Source organism: Oreochromis niloticus, linkage group LG7, assembly GCF_001858045.2.
Source record: "Oreochromis niloticus isolate F11D_XX linkage group LG7, O_niloticus_UMD_NMBU, whole genome shotgun sequence".
Classification (NCBI taxonomy): Eukaryota; Metazoa; Chordata; class Actinopteri; order Cichliformes; family Cichlidae; genus Oreochromis; species Oreochromis niloticus.
In genome coordinates this window covers 37,503,061-37,525,250 of record NC_031972.2, presented here as the reverse complement: position 1 = coordinate 37,525,250, position 22,190 = coordinate 37,503,061, and the positions used below count along the sequence as shown (strand labels likewise).

At 46.2% G+C, this 22,190-nt stretch overlaps 1 protein-coding gene across 3 annotated transcripts in view; it reads right to left on the bottom strand.

Moving 5' to 3' along the window:
• gfra2b (GDNF family receptor alpha 2b) overlaps nucleotides 1–20,679 on the bottom strand; it is a 116,329-nt gene extending 95,650 nt beyond the window's left edge. For 2 of the 3 annotated variants that reach the window (XR_003220974.1, XM_005458314.3), the window contains exons 1-2: nucleotides 19,987–20,670; nucleotides 15,831–16,130 (exon numbers count right to left, since the gene is read on the bottom strand). Coding sequence is in view for 2 of the 3 variants with exons in the window: in XM_005458314.3 (XP_005458371.1) it covers nucleotides 15,831–16,130; nucleotides 19,987–20,059 (373 nt within the window). In the remaining variant the exon portion in view is untranslated. Of the gene's footprint in view, nucleotides 1–15,830; nucleotides 16,131–19,986 lie in introns of all 3 variants that reach the window. The other variant, XM_025909143.1, reaches the window with a different exon arrangement.
• Between the last annotated feature and the right edge of the window lie 1,511 nt (nucleotides 20,680–22,190).

Below are 22,190 nucleotides of genomic sequence, written 5' to 3'. Positions count from 1 at the left end.
CTTTAAGTGCTTCTCTTCTCTTTGTTTGTGCTCAAGGACACAGAAACGCCGTGATGGTCGTCACTCTCGGCATCGTTTAATGGACCGGCAAGCGGCACAAACACGTCACTGTACGGCGGGCAGGCACCACGCATCGGTGCCACGGTGATGGATCTGCGCAGGCCAATCAGAAATCAAGTCTCCATACATCACCTCAGCAGCTCGACAGGCCGTAATCAAACAGCCAGCCACTGATTCATGGAGCGTTTTACAGCTCCTGCCACCAAAAACCAGCAAACCCTCCTCAGAGTGAGCGGTGTAAACGGGAAGACTTAACCTGCACCCAAGCTGCCGGTCCGAGTCCTTTAACGACCAGCGGCAGAGAAATAGAGGTTTGTGTCGCCCACCTTCTCGTCTATCTGAACTCATCTTTCTGATCTCTCCCTGCTCTGCTCCATTTCCTCCTCTTTCTGTTCCCTGTCCTCAAATTGCATCTTCGTCTGTCATCTGCTGTCATCACACTTTGATCTGATTCCCGGGGTATCAGTCTTTGATCTGCTGATCCTCTGAGTTACCCTCAGCCCCGCCGTCTCACTGCTGTTCACACAAACGCTGCAGTTTAATCAGCAGCTTGTTCCTTTCAAACAGCCCGCAGACTCATTCTTTTAACTCCATGACTGCAGACAGCTGTGCACATTAATCTGCTGTCAAACAATATTTGTATGCATTGTGTAAGCAATTAAATAACGCTTAATAATGTAGCTGCACAAGATCTACAGTAAGAGTTGGAATTCATCTCCTACTGATCGCAGCTCAAAACCGTGAACTACCAACCGATTAAACAGAGAGAAGCGTCCAGTTAAAGGCATTGCAAAAATCATAACGTTAAAGAGATCAACAGGAAGCGATACTTGCAATACCTGCTGCAGCTTCATGTGCAAAGGATCTGTGCACGCTGCTGACAAGACATGGGTGGGGTATATCCATCCAATATTTGGCTTGGTGACATTTTATCAATATCAAGGGCCATCAAAAATGGCAAATGGTCTGATTCTTATATAGCGCTTTTCTACTCTCCCGGAGCTCTCAAAGCGCTTTGTACATTGCACATGCCACATTCACTGGCTGGCTCAGTAATTAGAGTTGGATAGAAAAAACGAAAGGGGGGGGGTGGATAATAAAATAATACAGTACAAATAGAAATGTATAACATATCACTGACTGCTGCTCCTGTAAGAGAAACAAACATACAGAACCTGGAACACAATACAATAGTTTCTGTGCATTTTATACAACATAAAATACACAGAACACTCCTTATAGTGTGTGTGTGTGTGTGTGTGTGAGAAAGAGAGACTGTAAGAGAGAGAGTGAGTGACAGTGAGCAAACACCCACATCCCAGGGAGGGACAGGAGCATCCAGCGCAGGGCGGGACCATGACCCACCCAGCTAGCCCCAGTCCTGACAGAGTTTAACTCTGAGGAAATAATGTGCAGTTAAAAGGTGATAAATCAATAAATTGCAATGATATCATATGATAAGTGAAGTATCGTAGAAATGTCATGGGGATTCACACCTCAGCAAGGAGATGGTGCAACATAAGCTCTGTCAGATGTTATAAGCTCAAAAGAACGACTGCACATGTGAAAACATCTTAACACACTGCCCAGTGAAAGACTGACCCCTGCAGGTGAGTGGTTTTGTAGACAGTACAAGTGTAGTGGTTAACATGGTTACCTAACAAGGCAAAGATCCCGGGTTTGATCCAGGTGGAGATACAAATGCCTTTGGGCCACTTCAGGAAGGACATCCGGGTTAAAAATCTGCCAAATCATACTCGTGGAGGCTCCTGCTGTGGTCACTTGGGAATCAGAGAGCAGCTAAAATCAGCGTCACTTGACTAGTTTGAAAAACAGAAAACGGCCCAAACAGAGCTCGGGCTACCAGATGATGTCAGACACAGAGTCCAACAAGGTTGATTCAGGACTGACTGGAAACTACTGATCACATCCTTCGATTTTTAAATCAGATTTTAGAGTTGCTGAAATGTTTGGCTCTTCGCTTCATGCATAACAATCCATAAACTGAGTGTGGCTCACAGTTACAGTTATACATCGGTTCACTGTTACATGGCTGAGCAGCGATGGTTAGCAACAGAGATAACAAGTGGACCCAGCCTTCGTGACATCACCCATCACAGTTTGATTAATATATAATATTTATTAACATATTTTGATAATTTGATAAAGCAGCCTGGTTATCAGTCAGCATCCACAGACTGTACGAGAGCATCTCTCTCACTCACTCACTCACTCACTCACTCACACACACACACACACACACACACACACACACAGACTCCTGTTAAACAGTAACACACAATCAAAATCCTAGATTTTTGGTGTGCACCCAGGAACTACAGCAGCTCAGCGAAAGGCCATAAACCGTCTTTTATCTACAATCTGTGGTCTTAGAAACGTTTGCTTTACAAGCTGTGTGTGTGTTAAAATAACTGTTTTACTGAAAACGTAGTTCTTTTGTTCCGTTGAGCCGTTTCCTGTTTGTAGTTCCTCCGTCGTATACGTTTGTGTGTGAGCGTGGTGTGCAGATGCCGTGCTCGGCTGTTGCTCCCGTGTTGCTCGGTGGTCTGCGCTGACGTGATAAATAACATGACTTCTACGGCACTCACCTCCAGGCTGCTGAATAATGTCTGAAATCATCAAGTCCACAAACAACACAAATTAGGATGGATGATGAGCTTTTGCGAGCGGTATTCAAACACAGCCGTTTTATCAGTGTGAAGTCTAAAGTAGGCCAGCGGAGAGGAGAGCCGAGCGCCTCACGCCTCCTAATTGAGATGTCACAGATTCAGCCTGTTTATCTCAGTAAGTGCGTGCTGCAGGAGGGTGGAAAATCTCTCTGGCACACAGGAGGCCGTGAATCCAGAATTAGGACCAAAATAAAATGTCTGCTGAACAGCAACATGTTTAATAGATCCATCAGACAAACAGAGACGTCTGGTCCTGAAGACGGTGTACTGCATGTGTCAGATATCGGCTCTACAGACCAGCTAGAGCTCAAACTTCAGGTTCTGATCCTGATTGCTGTCTCACAGCAGAGAGGTGTGAATGAGTCTGCACTGTTTTCATTTTCACACTTACTGCAGTAAATGAAACGCAGCACACTCCGAACTGCAGGCCAGAGGCTGCATTCACACAGACCCTCCAGCTAGGTGTTGTCCATGTTTCAGCCACAGAAAGCTGTAATCTTTGGGGTTCGGGGTTGGTCACAGTCCACCTGTGTTTGTAGAATTTCTGCTTATTTGAAAAGGCCAAATAAAAAAGCTATGGAAGGAAAACTGAGAGGTCAGAATGAAACTTCATTTGTCTGGCTCAGGCATCTGAAGGGGATGCGTTCAGGGCTCTTTGGTGGAGATGTTCTGGGCATGTCCAGGGCAGACCCAGGACATGTTGGGTTTCCCAACAAAGTCAAAGGATGTTCCTTCCACCAGTGCTTCTCAAGATCCATCAAGTCATCGTGAACCACTTAGTTGCGTTTCAGCCACATGTTTAACTAACAATGTCTCAGAAACTCCAGTACGTTAGCGTTCACATCAGTTCTCATGTGGTTCTCCTGTAAAAACATTCAGGCTTGCCAAACAGGTGAATCTTACTGTAAGGGGTGGAGATGTGAACCACGGCCCGTCTGGCTGGGATGCGGTGCAGTCTTTGTAGCTGTAAAGCTGGAAGTGATTCACAGCCATGCAGTAACCTTTGATCCTAGAAAGTGAGCCATATTCAACAACATCATGTGATTCTGGGCAAAACAGAATCCCAGAATCTGTTTTCCAAGGCTTCATGTTTTGGTTTTGCTCTCTCTCTCTCTCCTTCGCCGCTCTGCCTGGGCGGAGCTCACTGCGGGCTCCCGCTCTTGGCCCACACACCTGTTCGCTATTATGTTGCTGTTATGTGTCTACCATTTAAGGCCAGGACACAGACCTTCTCGTCGCTGGATGATTGTGCGAGACACGTTAGTGATCCTCTCTGGCTCTTGTGAACGTTAGCTTGTGTAAGATTCGTGACTTTGTGTAACCTGCCTTTCCTGTGTGATAGTTTTCCCCCCCGGACCCGGTGAGCTTGCAAACCTCACGCAGGCTGTGGCCCAGCAAACACCTCTGGCGGTGAATCCACCCACCACACTCCCACAGGAGACGCCAGCACCAGTCGTAAGTGCCACACCACCAGCTCCTACACCTGTTCTATTAGACAGATTTCTCCCTACACCTAGAGCTTTTTCTGGAGAACTTGGTAAATGCGCTGGTTTCCTCACTCAATGTTCCCTCCAGTTTCGTCAGCAGCTGCAAGTTTTTTCTAGTGATGGTGCTAAAATTGCTTATATTGTCCAGTTACTCCAGCATTGCGCACTGACCTGGGTGCAAGCAGTGCTTCACGCTACCCCTGAAATTTCCTTTTCTGACTTTCTTGATAAGCTTTAAAATGTGTTTGACAAAGAGTCCGCTGCAGCCGCCGCTGGCCAATGCTTACTCGCTCTCAAACAAGGTAAGCGGAGCATGGCCAATTTTTCTATGCTCTCTTCCACTTTGGCTGAGCAGATGAAATGGGGGGAAAAGGCACTCAAGAGTGCGTTACTGACTAACATTAATGATGAACTCAAAAATGAACTGATGCTTCGTGAATTGCCTTGCTCCCTAGATGCTCTCATGACCCTGTGTATTCAAGTGGACAATCGAGTACGCGCACACCGGAGTTCACACACACCCTCCAGTTATGAACCTCTGGGGCTTCACGAAGCCTGCACAGCGGCTCGTGGGCTGCGCGAATCTGACGCCGGTGAAGAGGAGGAGGAGGAGCCCATGCAGCTGGGATGCTCACGGTGAGTGTGTTTATTGCAGCCACAAGGGCCACTCAGTTTCCTCCTGCCCGGCACTGGCAAAAGGGCGCACCCACCAGTAATAGAGAGGGCGATCTGTCGAGCGAGAGTCCTCTCCCCAGACTCCTTTTGCCTGCTAAACTATGTGTTGGGACTGTCTCCTATTCTCTCTCAGTTTTTATCGATTCTAGGGCGGAGCAGAATTTCACTGACACCTCGCTCGCCACTAAACTGAACATCACACTAGAATCACTGCCGAACCCCCTCCGTGTTCACGCACTGTCAGGTCAGCGCCTGCCCGACATTACCCATGTTTCAGAGCCTCTCTCTCTCTCCCTTTAGGGCAATCACACAGAGAGTTTGTTTTTTTGCATTTAAGGCACCACTCACCCCACTGGTGTTAGGCCACCCCTGGCTTGTGCTCCACAATCCGCGCATAGACTGGGAGAAAGGGGAAATAATGGGATGGAGTGTCAACTGTCACATGCTTTGCCTCCGGGCCGCCACTCCACCCATCTCGCCACAGCCCACTAATGCGCCGCTCGACTCCCCGGACCTTTCAGCGGTCCCGCGGTTTTACCACGACTTGCGGGACGTGTTTTGTAAAGATCGGGCGCGGTCCCTCCCCCCCTGCCCGTACGATTGCGCTCCTCCCCTCAGCCCCGTTGCCATCCAGCTGGCTGTACAGCCTCTCCCGGCCCAAGAGAGACACCATGGAGCGCTACATCACGGAGTCGCTCGCGGCAGGCTTGATTGGCCCTTCCTCTTCTCCTGTCGCGGCCGGGTTTTTCTTTGTGGCTAAAAAGGATAAGTCTCTGCGGCTGTGCATAGATTATCCCTTGACGTTGCTTTCCTCCGCCTTTGAGCTGCTTCAAGGCATGACTGTTTTTAGCAAGCTAGATTTGCGCAACGCTTACCATCTGGTGCGTATCAGGGAGGGGGATGAGTGGAAAACTGCATTCAACACCCACTTGGGCCACTTTGAATACCTCGTGATGCCTTTTGGTCTAACCAATGCTCCCGCAGTGTTCCAAGCCATGGTTAATGATGTGCTCCGTGACTTTGTCAACCGTTGTATTTTTGCGTACCTGGATGACATGCTTATCTTCTCAAAGATGCTTGCGGAGCACCAAGTTCACGTGAGGCAGGTCCTCAAATGCCTCCAGGAGAACCGGCTCTTTGTGAAGGGGGAGACGTGCGAGTTCCACGTGACCTCGGTGGCTTTTCTGGGCTATATCATCGAGAGGGTGAACTTAAGGACCGACCCTCCAAATCGTCAGCAGCTGCAACGTTTTTTGGGATTTGCAAACTTTTACAGGCAATTCATTCGTGATTTGAGTAGAATCACTCTCCCACTCACTAAACTTACTTCTCCCAAAGTTTCTTTCCAGTGGGATTCCGCCGCGCAGCATGCCGTCACCCTGCTCAAGGAGAGGTTTTCTACAGCGCCCATTCTCCGTCAACCAGACCTCACCCGACAGTTTATTGTGGAGGTGGATGCATCGGACTCCGGAGTGGGGGCGGTCCTATCCCAGCAGGAGGATGGTAAGCTCCACCCATGTGCCTTCTACTCTTGCCGCCTCTCTCCCACAGAATGTAATTATGACATCGGAGACTGGGAACTATTGGCCATCAAGCTCACCCTGGAGGAGTGGAGGCACTGGTTGGAGGGAGCAGCGCAGCCATTCATCGTGTGGATGGATCATAAGAACCTGGAGTACCTTTGTTCGGCCAAATGCCTCAACTCCCGGCAGGCCAGGTGGGCTTTGTTTTTTACCCTCTTTGATTTCACTATCACCTACAGGCCGGGGTCAAGGAATGTGAAGCCGGATGCCCTTTCCCGGCAGTTCGCCACCACGGAGGAGTAATCGGACCCCGGACCCATCCTCCCATCCGCCTGTGTTATCAGGGCAGTTTCATGGGAGATCGAGTCGCTCATCCAGGAGGCACAAGAATCTGAGCCGGACCCGGGAACCGGCCCGCCCGGCCGCCTCTTCAGTACTACATCTGTTCGCCCTCAAGTTCTCCAGTGGGCTCACATCGCCCATTTCTCATGCCACCCGGGGTTCCTCCGCACCATATCCTTCCTCTGACGCTACGTTTGGTGCCCCACTATAACAAAGGATGCCAGGGAATATGTGTTAGCCTGTTCTATGTGCACCCAGAATAAACTTTCCAACCGTCCTTCTTCAGCCTCTCCCCACACCGGCTCGCCCACGATCACATATCTCCCTGGATTTCATCACTGGATTACTGCCCTCTTCAGGTAACACCACAATACTTAACATTGTCGAACGTTTCTCCAGAGCCGCTCATTTCGTCGCCCTTCCGAAACTTCCCACGGCCCTGGAGATGGCTCGGCTCCTCACTGCCCACGTGTTCAGGCTCTACGGGATCCCCGAGGATGTCGTTTCGGACAGAGGGCCGCAGTTTACGTCCCTAGTGTGGCGGCGGTTCTGCTCCACTCTGGAAGCAAAGGTCAGTCTCTCTTCCGGGTTTCACCCACAGAGTAATGGACAATCTGAGCAGGCTAACCAGGAGCTTGAGGCTGCCCTCCGCTGCGTCGCCTCCCATAACCAATCGACCTGGGGTGAACAGCTTCCGTGGATTGAGTACGCGCATAACACCCAGTTGGAAAATTTTTACATATTGCCCAACCCTAGTGGGACCTGAGGTAAACTTTTCAATACTTTAGCCAGTCCGGTTCAAGCTACTACCAATGAGCAGGACATTATTCTGGGTCAAACAAAGGTCTGCAGGAAAGAAATCTGTGTACGTCTGGTCCAAGGCAAAAGTGCCATGAGAGCCATGAGGGAAGCAAACAAAATAAAATGATGGAGCTCAGACGTGTGTTGTTTTGTAAAGAACTAACCTCCCTGTGTTTTACAGAAAAAAGTAGGTAAGGCCATTTTTCTCTCTGTTCTGGATTATGGAGATATGATTTATAGGCATGCCTCTGCAGCCGCTCTTAAGCCCCTCGGTGCTGTTTATCATTCTGCCCTCAGGCCCCGGCTTACAGTCATCATCACTGCATCTCAGATGGAAAAGCTGAATGGTGTTTTCTGTTTAAAGACGTGATGAGGCGATATTATTGTTTACCATTCTATATTACCTTTATGATAGAACAACTGTGGGTCTACTCACTAGTGCCCACCAAGAGGATGCTCTTGTAGTCCTCAGAGAATTAAATCACATTTCACCTTCTAGTCATACCTGACTACCTGAAATAATCCTATTCAAAGATCTGATACCATCAGGCCTCCGTAGACTAGTGCTTTACACGTTCACCTGACAAGCAAGAGCTCACAGATGCATTTGTGGCCCCACCCCCCAAACCCATTCCTGCTAACGGGATTAGCTTTGCCATGGTTTTATAATATGTGCAATGTTAGGGTTCAATGTTGAGAGAGGAATCCATAAATAACCACAGACCCGGTCCGGTGTGCAATTAGACGACATTTTAATGAACACATGTGTGAGTTCAACAACCCAATCAGTATTGAACTGTCTTTACCATATTCAGACAACGGTTTTATAGGGTTAAGATAGTACAGCCCCCTTTTCTGTTGCTAGGCAGATTTAAACAAAGCATACGTCACTCCAAAACCACAATGACTCTTAACATAGTCTAAAACAGAACATCTTCTTCGGGTCGACGCCAAGCGCTTCCTGTCTCCATCCTGCCCAGGCTTATCTTCCTGGAACATCAGGTGCACTTCCTGTACAAAATGTCACTCATGCACAACTTTGCAGTCATAAACTCTTACCTACTAAATGAGTCTATCTGTGTGTGCGTACACGTGCGAGGGCGCGTGCATGCTGTGTACTGCGTACGTGTCATGACCTCTCACTATTTGTGTCTGTATGTGTGTCTCGCCCTTAAATGCTCTCACATCTCACCCGTTACACTTCTGACCTTTCACCAGAACAGAGGCTCATCCTTACATATAATAACCTAACTGGAACTATATATGTAATCTACTGAATAAATGTTTTAATCAAAAGCCTCTACTAAAAGCTTAAATCAAAGATAAATGCATAATAAACACCCTACTCTTTGGCTTGCACTCACTCTGCTTTCGGTTTCACTTCTGCAAAACCTGCAACTTCAAAAGCCTATAACTTCCTGTCTCATTTCGGTTTATAGATTCAACTCAACAGTTTAAAGTGGTTCTTACTGGACCTGTAATAAAGACTAATATGATACCAATATATTTGAACATTTGAATGCAATATCAATACCTCTTGTATCAATACTTCTTGTATACATATGCTTGCTATATGTTTATGATGCAACAGTAATGACAGTAATACCAATAATAACAAAATAATAAATCAAAATGACAAAACATACTACTTCCTTCTCCACACTTCCTCCCTTGACCTCTGGATAACATCCAGAGGTCACCAAAACAAATAAAAGCATGACCGAAACTAATAATTCAGCAACTATAGCTATGTCTTGCGAACAGATGTGTGTTGCAGGCCAAGTGATGAAATCCTCAATCATCAGTCCACCTTAATTCAGTGGAAATAAAATAAAGAAATATATTAACAAAATGACAGTCAAAATGTTAAACCAACAGATGATGCAGGTCGTTCCACAGGTGAGTCATGGTGACATCACAGTCATCATCATCATAGCTACTGTGGTAGCTATGATGATGACGAATAGATTTATTCAGCCTCTCTAACCATATCCAGGTTTTTATTCTCTGCCTCACTTTCTGATAATTTCTAAGTTTCCTTCTCCTATTAAGGTGCTTCCACTCACCTCCTTCACATTCACAGTGCACATAATAACAGGTGGGAGGAAACCTCTGAGAGTCTCTGTCACCCCACTTTGTTCCTCCTGGGTGAGTGTTTCCTCTGCAGCCCTCAAAGAACGAATAATGAAAAGAATGCCAGAGGAAAAGCTTTCAGGAAAGACTCCAGTCCTCCGTCTCTGGACTCGGCACTCTCCACCCACAACCAATTTTCTGTCCCTCAGCTCATTACTCATTTCCACCCTTCCCTTCAACACCTTCCTGGCGGCTCTCGGAGGATCTGCCGGGCAGAGAGACTCACTGGAGAGTCTGCAAAGTGAAACCTGGATGCTGCCGTCAATCACAGCTCTCCTAATTAAGCCACAGTCTGCTGATTTACTCAAGTGATTCACAAAGACCATATTTAAGACTAAGTGAAAGACTCTGTATCAGACTATAAAAGCAGCGTCACGCAGGAGTGAACTACGTGTAATTAGCAATTTAAACACATTTCCAGAGCATGCTGGTATTTCACAGACAGTTATCTGCATACATATTCAACCATTTCACTTCTGACTCTTTTCTCTTTCTGTGCACTGAACTAAAGGATCGACAAAATATTTGGAAGAAAAGAAATGATTACTGGCTGTTGCTGGAAGGCAGGTGGGCACGTTACAGAAACCAAAACCACAGTGAGCCAATAAACTAAACAATAAATCCTCAGAAACACAATGACAAGTAAAGATTTCATCACATATTAAAGACTACATTCAGGACTGAAGATGCACTCAGAGAGGATGTGACAGCATTATTTCTGAAAGTTAGCATCACACAGTGACCGAGTCTTCGCTCCTCTACATGAACTTTAATAACAATTGAAGTAACTCTTTGACTAAAAACACACAAATAACCTCCTTGGTGGAAGCATTGCAGTCTCGAGAGGAAAACCTTTCACGGAAATATGTAGAAATGTCTGGAAGGTCTCCTGAACACAGTGCTGAGCCCAGCAGTGAGCAGAGATTAGACTGAAATTTACAGAATTAGGCCTAAAGACAAGACTCAGGTCTAAATGTAACACTAAGGACTAGATGATCTCCGTGAGGCCCTCAGCGACCCCAACCTCTCATTTCCAAAACAAAAGGCATTTCGTTGTGTGTTAGTTTGAAGGTTTATTTTTTATTAGCAGCCAAAAATCTGATAATCTGACAGGACTAATCCTGATTAGGTTGGAATTTACTGATGATGATTTAGGCCAGAATAACACACAAAGACTTGGTTAAAAACTTTAGACTGGATTAAAGATGTAAGAATGAAAATCAGACTAAAGACCAAGTTTGAGACCGAGAACTAATTTTAACATGAATCAGATTAAAAACCTAAGAGTGGATTAAAGATCTCAAACTGGATATCTGCTGCACACTTTAGTTTCCCTCCTGTGTTTGTAGATTTTCTGTGTGTGTGCTGTAACGGTCATTGTAAAATTTGTATTATTATTATTACTATCATTATTATCATTATTTCTTAGTGACATTTTTGTTGTTGTTGTTGTTGTTCTTATTATCATTATGTAGTTAAAGACTGGCTCCTCTGATGACCACAGCTCTGAGTTTGAACCTCTCTCCTAAATCCAGGCTCTCCAGGCACATAAACACAGGCTGAACCTCGTACTGGGAGAAACTTCGGAGTCTTTTTAGCCTCACCTGTTCTTCCTCCTGGCTTCTATTATAAGTTTTAAGCTGAGAAGCCAACACATCCCCTCCTGCTCGTCATGCATGAACGAGACAAACAGTGCATGAGAAAATCTTTTGTTCAGTGTCACATGAAAGAAAAATATAGCTGGAAGCCAAAACTGCAGGAGCACAATTTCTATAAACCCATCAGAAGCAGGATGTAATTAAGCGAGCAGCAGATGAACTTTCCTGTGAGAAACCTTTTAAAGCTTCTTTGTAGTCACGCTGACGTTCGTAGCAATCTGCACAGACTGCTGCCATGTTCAAATCATTTTTAAGATTCATGACTCAAGGCTGCGCGCCACATCAAGCCATTTACCTGCACCCTTGAAATCCTGCTCATTAGCTGAAAGTGCACAAACACTGTTTGAGTTTTTAACTCTGAGTTGTCACCTTGTTCAAGGTTTGGAGAGGACTGTAGCCTCTGATGCGACAGCTTTGTAGCACTGATCATCATCCCTCATAGCCACTAAAAAAAAACATAACTATTGATTCAATTCAATTTTATTTTAAATTTTATATATAGCACCAATAAAAAAAGTCACCTCAAGGTGTTTTAATACTGTAAAGTAAAGACACTACAGGATCACAGAAAAATCCCAACAATCACATGACCCCATGTGAGGAAGTACTTTGGCAACAACATGAAGGAAAAACTCCCTTTTAACAGGAAGAAACCTCCAGCAGAACCAGACTCAGGGAGGGGAGGAAGATGGGACATTAAATAACTGAGCTTGTGCAAGTTACATCACATGGACAGATGAGGTATATTATAATAAACACACTCCACTGGTTACCAAATAACTTACCAAAAAACAAACTGTGTGCCGTCACCATGGTAACCCAAACCAGGACCTCACCAGTTCATTCTAGGGTTGGGCAATATGTAAAAATTTTCCAACCGACAATCGCCAGTCCAATAATCGACGATGGGCGATATATTCGCGCATGCGCAGACTTTTTGATGGGTGGAGCAATGTAATCATGCACAGACTGATTTGCACATTTACAAAACAGAAGAAGTCCAAACATGGACGAACTAATTTCCCCCCAAAAATTAGGGCTGTCAGCGTTAATGCGTTAATGCAGCGTTAACGCTGTCATCACGATTAACACGATTAAAATTTTTAACGCTCTCAACCCATCTGGAGCGCAGAATGAATAAACTTTGGACAAACTGCCCGAAATGCATTGACAGAGACATTTCAAGGATTTTGACTCAGTAGCGTCGGATTAACAATGAACACTCCAGGTGGGTTAATTGTTAATCGTGTTAGTCAGTGCTGACAGCACAAAAAAAAATATAAAGTCGCCAATTTGGGATTTCTTTGGCTTTAAACCAGATGAAAGAGGTAAACCTAAGGATGTAACCAAAGTGGTGTGCCGCTTGTGCAGACGTATAATGCAAGCAAAGTACTCAAACACGATTAATTTGCATGAGCATGTACGTGTCCACCATCCGGCTGAGTATGCGGCTATCACTAGATTCTGCAGCTCCATCAACAAGCATGTGGGCGCAGTCTGAGGAGGGTGCATTTGCTCACAGATGAAAGAGGGTGCTGTTAAAACGGCGCTATTATTTTTTTCTGTTGACTGCTTCTATTAGCTCCATCATTATTAGCAAACTTACTCATGGGCAAATAAATAAATAAATCTCCCCTGTAAAAATGATAGTCAATATATTCGTCCAATCACCCAACCCTAGTTCATCCAGGTGTCCATCATCAGGCTAAATAACCAGGTAATCCTCAAACATCTCACCAAACCTGGAGACCCATCTTCGGTACCTCCCCAGGAGGCTTCCAGCTCTTCTGAAAGAGGACAGCAACAGGCCGACTTCTGCCAAATACTTTCAAGTCATTCAGACGCACAGTCGCCTCTACTGAAGCTCCGTGTTGGGAGCTTGATGGTTTCTGAACTCTGCAAGCTTTACTTTGGCCTGAACACCATTAAGTGTGAAGTCATGGCTCCTGTTTCCTTTTCCTCTGCTTTTGTGCAAGTTGGGCCCAGTTGAGGACTGACTTTCAGTTCCACCTCCTCTCAGGGTCCAAACTGGACATATTCTGTGACAGCTAGCATCGTAATTTTCACGCTCAGGTCCTGCCTTTGAATAAACTCAATGTTTCTGGTCATCAGCCTCTAGCAGGGCTGGAGGATTGATCAGATTATAATTTGGCTTTTAGAAATGACGGAAACAAGGCAAGCTCATTTGATTTTGTGTAATAAACCAAACGCTCCCTTTGCCCCTCCCTAAAAGTCATTCGCTGTTGGTTCAGCTTCAGCTAAAAGTCACTAAAAGAGAGATTTTAGTGAACAAGATCAGTGGAGAGGAAATAATAAAGGTTTGGAAGATCATTAAGGACTGCAGGTGACTCTGTCTCTGGATCTCCAAGCGTTTCTCACTGGTCCACCTTCAGCTGTGTGCGACCGAGATGTTTGATCGCCAGGTTAAGATGTGATGCTTTAATGCAAAAAGACTGAAACACACTGCAGAGCTCAGACACATAAACACAGCACGAAGGAAAGCCGTGTGAGCATGTGCGGTGTTAGTGGGTATAGATATTTGTTCTGCTGTGTCTCAGACAGCATGTTTGTGTTTCTGTACATTACAACTTTGTCAGGCTTAAACACACGGCCTGTGTGTGGCCGCACAGCGTTGAGTGTGTGTGTGTGAGCGTCTGTGTGTGTGTGTGTGATGTGGAGGCTTTGCTAGCTTTGCTGGCACTACAGAGACATCCTCAGTGGAAAGGAGAACAAAGACAAAGGCTCTTAATGAGCTCTGCCACTGCCGAGACCTAAACTAGGCCAGCCAACGAGCCGTGTGCACGTGTGTGTGTGTGTGTGGCAGTGGGATGTGGACGAGCCACGGGCGTTATCCAGGTGACTGAGAACACAGCAGCTCTGCAGCGAGCGAGCGTTTCATGTGAGCGGCTCGTTTGTTGTGCTAAAATTCCCAAAGAAGCATCTCGGAAAGCCGTCAGAGGCTCGTCTGTCGGCGCACCGCTGGAGCACTCGCAATGGACACTTTAAAAGGATCAAAATCATTTTTAGGTTCCTCTGCAGAAAACCAAACAGCTAAACAAACACGCCACCCTCCCTTTGTAAAATCACAAAGTCAGAGCTGACAAAGTTTGGAACACAGCCCCAGGTGAACCTCAGCGTGGCTGCAGGTTTATTTGGACTGAGAGTTTTTGGGTTTTGCAGATTTCAGTTAAACATGGCAGAGGAAGGGACACACTGATGGCTGTAGGGGTCTGCAGGCAGCCTGGGGTACAGTGCTCTGCTGTAAGAACTGTGTCTCATATACACCTGACCTGGATGTGATGAAGTCACATGTCGAATACATGCTGTGAAGCTATGCTACAGCTAGCTGTCTGTTATTATAGAAATTAAATGGTAGTAAAGCATCTTTACTCTGAGCCTTTACACAAGATTTACTGATAGATAAAAACAACACTCTTTGACTTCATGTATTTACAGCTAACTACCATTTGCTTTTTAAAAATCATTAACTGAGTCCAGTCTGGGGGTCCATAAACACCAATCCCACTTTTGTCAACAGCCCAGCTCACACTCCACCCAACCCCAGGCCCTCTGAGGCGGTGGGCTCACTGAGCAGCAGATCCATGTTATTCAGGAGGTGTCCAACCAAGCCTCACGGACCCAAAACCAGGCGCTCGCCTTCAAAGATTGATGAACACATGGTTGGATGGACGGACAGACAGATGGTGGGATGGTTATGAATATCGGCCCTAAAACTCCAGCATCAATAATGAAATAATAGTTTGGTGAAATAAGAGTAATCTTAAAAAAATAGCACAAACACGAGTCGATCTGAACCAGCAGCTGTTCCAGGTTAAAGGTCACCCACTAATCAACATGATTGCAGCAATTTTGTCAAACAATCAGTAATAACTCCCTCAAACCTGACCGCACAGACACGATCCCATCGTCATTAGATTCAGCGTGGCTCATGCTGCTGAGAATTTCACTACGTCTACTGTCCATCACACATAAACAGCCACAAAAACAACTCTGCCCAGGACGCAGAACCTGCAGAGATTGAGGGATCAGTGATGCTTCCCTGACAATCCAGAGGAGCATGAAGAATCCAGCCAATTCAAATTATACTGATGAAAAACAGAAGGGCTCGCACTGCAGACACAGTGTAACTCATCCATTCCCCATTCCTGTCAAATCTCTTCATACTCTGGTGATGATGTCTGAGCTTCTCCTGAATAAACATACTTCCTGTCACATCAGACTTCAGGCTGCTCCCCTGCACTCGCTCACGTCTTTACCTGCTGTTTGCAAATGCTCACTGAGTAAAACTTTCTCTACTTTCTGTCTGCCCTCCAGGCCAACAGACGACCTCAAAGTGTGAAGAGAAGACCTGACATAAAAACACCAGCAAGCTGCTGTGCTCCATTGGCGGCAGCAGGAGGCTTCATTAGCTCTGGACAGGGCCCAGCACGGGAGGCTTACCCTCAGTCAGGCCCATGTGGATGCTCCAGTAGTTCTGTAGGCACTGCAGCTCCTTCTTCATGCCTCTCTTGCAGCGGCAGTCGTAGAGCGGCGAGTCCTGCAGCACCTCCAGCGCCCCCTGGCACTCCTTGGAGGCCAGCATGGCGCTGCGCTCCTTGTCCCCGCCCGACAGGCACTGGCGCATGATCCGGTAACGCGAGCTGCACTGGCTGTTCTGGTTGCACAGCTCGGAGGCTCGGACACAGTCCAGAGGTTCCCTCCAGCCGGGGGCACCCAGCTCCGAGTCACAAACGCACACATCTGCAGGAAAACAGGGAGAAGGCGGGAGTTAGACACAGAGGTGTTAGCTTCACTCACTTCCTGTTTACTTTTGTGATCATTTTATGGTAAATGGCCTGTATTTGTATAGCGCCTTACTTAGTCCCTATGGACCCCAAAGCGCTTTACACTGGCGCCCTCTGACCACCACCAGTAGGCAACGGGTGAAGTGTCTTGCCCAAGGACACAACAACCGAGACTGTTGGGGCCGGGGCTCGAACCGGCAACCTTCCGATTACAAGACGAACTGCCAACTTTTGTCTCTTTGTAGTTTTTGGCGCCTGTTTACTGTCACTTATTGCTTCTTTGTGATCTTTTTCCATCTCTTTAACATAGCAAAGTAATCAGTTCAAACAGAGCTCGTTTAAAACTAAAAGTCTAAATATTAATGGGACTGTTGGTCAGATAAATGTGTGTCTCTGCAGACTCAGGCAGGCTTTTCCTCTGGTGCAGGTGGAGGTGTGTCTGTATGCTTTGCCTCAGTTTCTCAGCTGTGACTCAGGATTGCAGATTGAAGGCTCAGTGCTGGATCTCGGATTGAGATGAGGTGATCTCCTGATAAGAAGCTGAGAATAAAGTCAGCACGTGCTCATAGAGCATCATATCATATATGTCTTCCTGTTGTAGGTTATTGTTGTTCCAGAAACATATCAAACTGAAATAGGAAACATTAGAAGGCATCGCGTGGATGTCCTCAAGAAAATATCCCACACTAATCCGGCTCCACATCTCCTCCAGGGCGCACAGACTCAGCTCCATCTGTGCCGAGCGTGGCCTTTGTCAGGCAGTTCAACAGCTTCCATCCAGCAGAGACAATAACATGCGGGTGAATCCAATTAAGCGAGCATCACAGGGACCAGATAAGGGCGCTCTGCCGCGCTGAAATGAATGTTTACCTGTCGGCAGCCGCAGATAGCAGGTGTGTGCGTTTCGTGGGATTTCGAGGGTTTTCAGAAACAGGAAGTGTGTGTGTGTGCTGCTGGAGTCATTATTTTAGAGACATAACATGCTGAACGCCAACAAACAACACGATCTGACGGTTAACCGGCACAAAACCAGGCAGGAGGGTAAAAGTAATCTATTACATTACATGCCGCTGACATTTCACAGTCCCGACAATTATCTAAGAAAACCAGAAGCATAATCATATAATAAGTCTGTGAATGAATGTAAAGGCTGTGTTATAGAGAGGAAACACGATGTGGAACAAACACACTTTCAGATCCTTGTCCTTCAGCTCTGATTGGTGTCTTTGAGTGCTTCACCTTACAGAAGCGTGCGCAAAGCACCATAGTCCTTCTTCCAAATTAAAAATGTAAAGCGCTGTAGTTCTTCAAAATAAAAGTGAGAAGATCTGCAGTTCTTCAAAATAAAAGTGCGAAGAGCTGCAGTTCTTCAAAATAAAAGTGCAAAACGCTGTAGTTCTCCTTCAAAGTAAAAGTGCAAAGAGCTGTGGTTCTTCAAAATAAAAGTGCAAAGGGCTGTAGTTCTCCTTCAAAGTAATAGTGAAAGGACTGCAGCACACTCCTCCTTCTCTGCAATTCATAGTCCCACTCTGCACTTGAGGCAAAAATCAAACGCACCCAAACACTGATCGATGCAGAGCCTCTCTGACCTCAGCAGATTTGAAGTTCACATAAAAAATTATATTTTTCTGTTTCTTCTGTGAAATGTTTAAACCAGCGAGAAGAGCTCATCACGCAGCAGGAGGCTTAATTCGCTTCCTGCAGGCTAAATCAGCTGTTCACCTTAATGCTGGAGTGAAAGCACCATCAGCACCTCCACAGACTCGTCAGCATCAGTGACACGCCCTGACTGTGACCTTAGCAGGCTAGCAGGTCAGGGAGTGGCAGAAACTCCACCCGCTGAGTGATGACCTGTGCCATGTTCCTTGTCCCTGGTGCAGCTCCTGTAACCTCACATGTGGACCTGAAGCTGGGGATCACGGCTTTCACAGCGAGTAATCCAGACCATGAATGGCTGACCTCATGCTGTGGACGGATCATCTCACCCATTCTCTCGGCTGAAGTTTGGTTCGTTTGGCATCTTCTTTGTGCCTTCTGCCCATTGAGGGACCCTTAAAGTAAACTTTCATTTAGGAAGATTTTCACCCTCATCCTCAATCTTCTCTGTGTTCATACGAGCCCAACCACAGCTCTGCAGGTAACCACTGATATACCTCAACCTGCCCTCCAAATATTGCTGCTGTTCAGTTTTTTCCCAGAGTTTGAGGTGGTAAGATCAGCAAGATGACATGAAGAGCAGTGCAAAAACTAAAGCTAAGCCCACCTCTCGACGAGGCAGCTGTTTCTTACAGGTGAGCAGTCTGTCACAGGCAGGTGGATCGTTAACCCATTACTCTCAACTAACCATGAACCTAAACTCTTTGTAATCCGTGTGGAAAACATTCATGAACGAGGCTGTTACTGTGAGTTCATCCTCCTCTTTATCTGTAATTCTATCATCTGCAGTGAATACTGATGTCCCACAAAGGCTGTGGTCCCCTGAAGTCCTCCTTAATCCTCACAATCACTCGAGGAGGCTCTTCCTGTCCACCTGGTCTAAGGAGAGCACTGTGGAACCAAGCCACCTCAGAGCAGGAGCTAGTGGAGCTGCTGGAGCTGCTGGAGCTGGTGGACAGCGCTACACCTTTAAGCTGACTGGACCGGGACTGACGCCTGAGACCTGAGCTGGCCTTCACTGAGCCTCCTATGATGAGTAACTCATGGAAGCTGTGGGACACTATGCAGGTTCCCCTCATCTCACACTTTATCAGCACCTGACGTGATGCCTTCAGGGGACATCTGCACATTGTATCTGTAAAAAATAACCTGGGTGACTCTCCAGACTTTCCTGTGGTTGGTGCTAGGTCAGTAGGGCACCAGGCGCCCCCTGCTGGACCAGTGGGGTAAAATCCTGTGCTGCTCTCATGAAACGTGCATTTAAACTCTGCAGAGACAAAAAAAAAAAAAAAGGTGGCACGAAAAAACAGGGCTCCACACTGTATTTGTTCCACTGCAGACAGAAACGTTCCAGCACTACGAGCTTGTGTAGCCCACCCCACAGCTCCACCTCAACAAGGTGCAACATATCAGACCAGCGCTCAGAACCAGGGGCAGAGGAACAGCTCCCACAGGTGCGGGCCACACAAAGAGCTAATTACTGGACCTCGGGGTAACGATGTGACCTTTCAGGGGTACGTGGATGTTTGTGCAGCAATAAAAAGTTCAGATTAAAATATTCAGGATCAGAACGAAGGTTCCTGAGACCTGCTGTCCTCAGTCCTGGTATCAAGCACGGTAACAGCATCTTTTAGTAGAAGTTCACAGTAAGGCAGAGGTGTAGAAGTACTCAAACCCCCGGGGGTACAAATAGCTACACCCTGTCAGGGATAAAATGGTAGTACCTCAGAGAGTACTGCACATGAAGACACTTCATTTACTGAATGTAACAAAGATGCTCCTTTATGGCTCTGATGAACAATAAACACTGAATAGAAAAATAATAGAAATCCAAACAGAAAGTACAGCAGAGTACACACAGTACTCTGCACACACAGTACTCTGTACTATGCTAACACGTCACAGCTGGTACATGGGTCTGAGGGTAAGGGCGCGCGCTGTTTGTCTGCGGAGGTTTAAAAAAAAGTTAACTTCATGCACTGCAACATTTTCACTTGTAATGGAGTATCTCTGTGAGTATCCGAGTACTCCTGCTGACGGTTACTCGGTGTTTCAGAGCGCAAGAGCATCTTTAGACCTAGCTGACTGACAGAGGCGCAAACTGAGCCTCTGCCCTCACCTGTGCGCGTGCACGGGGGCAGCGGAGGTGTACTCACCAAGCACGAGCAGCAGGCAGATGATGCCGATTAGGATCATGTCGCGTGCTGCTGTAATCCCACAGGAAGTCATGGTTCTCTCGCTCTGAGCGTCGGGGTCTCTCACTCTCTATCTCCGCACAGCGCGCGGACTGCCACCGACATGGTGGCGCGAGTACGAACCCCGGACACGGTGGGACCCCCCGCCCCACCCCGCCCTCCCGGGCTTACAGCAGCCCCGGCAGGGACGCAGAAGAAGAAGAAGAAGAGTGGGAGTCCGGGCAGGAGCGCATGCTCCGGAGCGGCTCTCCCGGAGATGGAGCTCTGTCCTCGGTGAAGAACATCAGCTGCCCCCGCTCACTCCGCAGCTGTACTCCAACTTTCCGGGCTCAGTGTGACTCTGTCCGCTACTCTTCCTCCTCTTCGTCACACACACACAGACACACACCGGAGCTGCCCGGTGCGTAACGGCACGCGCGTCTCCCGCCGGTTAGATCCACTCCAGCAGCAGCCTCGTGCGTCCTTCAGCAAGCCCAGCGCGTGCGAGCACTGAGGGAAACCTCGAAACCTCCTCATCCTCCTCACCCCCTCCTCACCCGAAACTCAGAGACTCTCTCTCTCTCTCTCTCTCTCTCCGGGCGTCTAACGAGCGCCACGCACGCGCGTTTACTCCTTACGTTGACCCGGAGTGTGACCTCAGAGCAACGTCATCTGACTGAAGGACACGATCTGCTATTACGTTTTATTTATATTCATTTTTTATTTACATAATAATGTATAGTTTTAATTTAATTTTTTACTTTACATTTTAATTATTGTTATTATTAATTATTAATTTATTTTATTCTTCGTTTTATTATTTACTTTTTGTGTTGTAGTTATATTTTTCCTTATTTCCCTTTTTTAAACATCTACCTTTATTATTTTAACATATATCACATAGATTTATTATGTCTTTTATTTGTAATTCCTCTCCAACTCCATAATGCTGTTGTAATTTTATTTCTTTTTCAGTATTCCTGCTCTAATTATTGCTTTTTTAAATCTTTTTAATCTGTGTACTTGATTATTTAATATTTTTTTTAGTATTTGTTTTTCATAGGGGGAGTAATTAGATATAATTTATTTATATAAATTTATACATTTATTTTGAATTTTTGATTTAGAGTTATTTTTTATGTGGTCCTGAAGCATTTAGTAAAATGTTTTACATAATATTTTTATTTTATTTATAGTTTTTATCTCAACATTCTATTTGCCGTAATTTTTTAAATAATCATGTGTGTGTGTGTGTTTGAGGTGTGTGTGTGTGTGTGTGTGTGTGTGTGTGTGTTTGAGGGGTGTGTGTGTGTAAGGAGTGTGTGTGAGGTGTGTATATGTGTGCGCACGTGCGCGCGCGCGTGTGTGTGTGTGGCTGACCGATAGCTGCAGATCGTGGACTCTGTGTCTCAGCTCACAGACGTCGCTCTGATGCTGGTTCAGGATGTGCTTCTGATTGTGGTCGAGCAACAGCACCACCACCACCAGCAGCAGCAGCACTCGTCCTGCTGAGCAGTGAAGATGGAAGGACAGTCGGCCTTTATCATCCCTGGCCGACACATTTAAATTCACCGCCTGTAGGTGCTCATGTCTCCCAGGAAGAAAAAACACAGAGAGGCTCAGAGCTCAAGAAGAAGACGTATGAATACACAGACTGAGATCTCAGAGCATGCAGGGTGATCAGTCATAGCAGCAGGAGCTGAAATACACGCCCAATGAGCAGCATCACAGTGCTCATTCCTAACTCCAACTCATTGTTGATCTCGGATTATTTGGCTGTAAAAGCGTGAGGTCAGCATGACTTTAACAAACAACAAATGATAAAATGTGTTTTTGTGCTTCCAGAGATGAGGAAGTGTAACAAAGAAAAAAACAGGGCAAACTTATGAGTTCATTCTTACAAAAAATCATTTTAATTTTACTTTCTGTAGATAAAATCAATTAAAAACTTATTTTCATTCTAAACCCTGAGTACAGCCTGGAGGCGGCTGGCATCCAGATGTTATACACAGACAGATGTGGTCTCTGTGACATAAACAACAAAGCTTCTGGGCTTGTGGCAACCACCATGTTGTTTTTCATTTATTTAGTTTTTTTGGAGCCATAAGTGACAAATGCTAAAATATCACCTAATGCTAGGTCACTTAGGTCACTTGGGTAGACCAGACCATATGAGAGTATCAAAC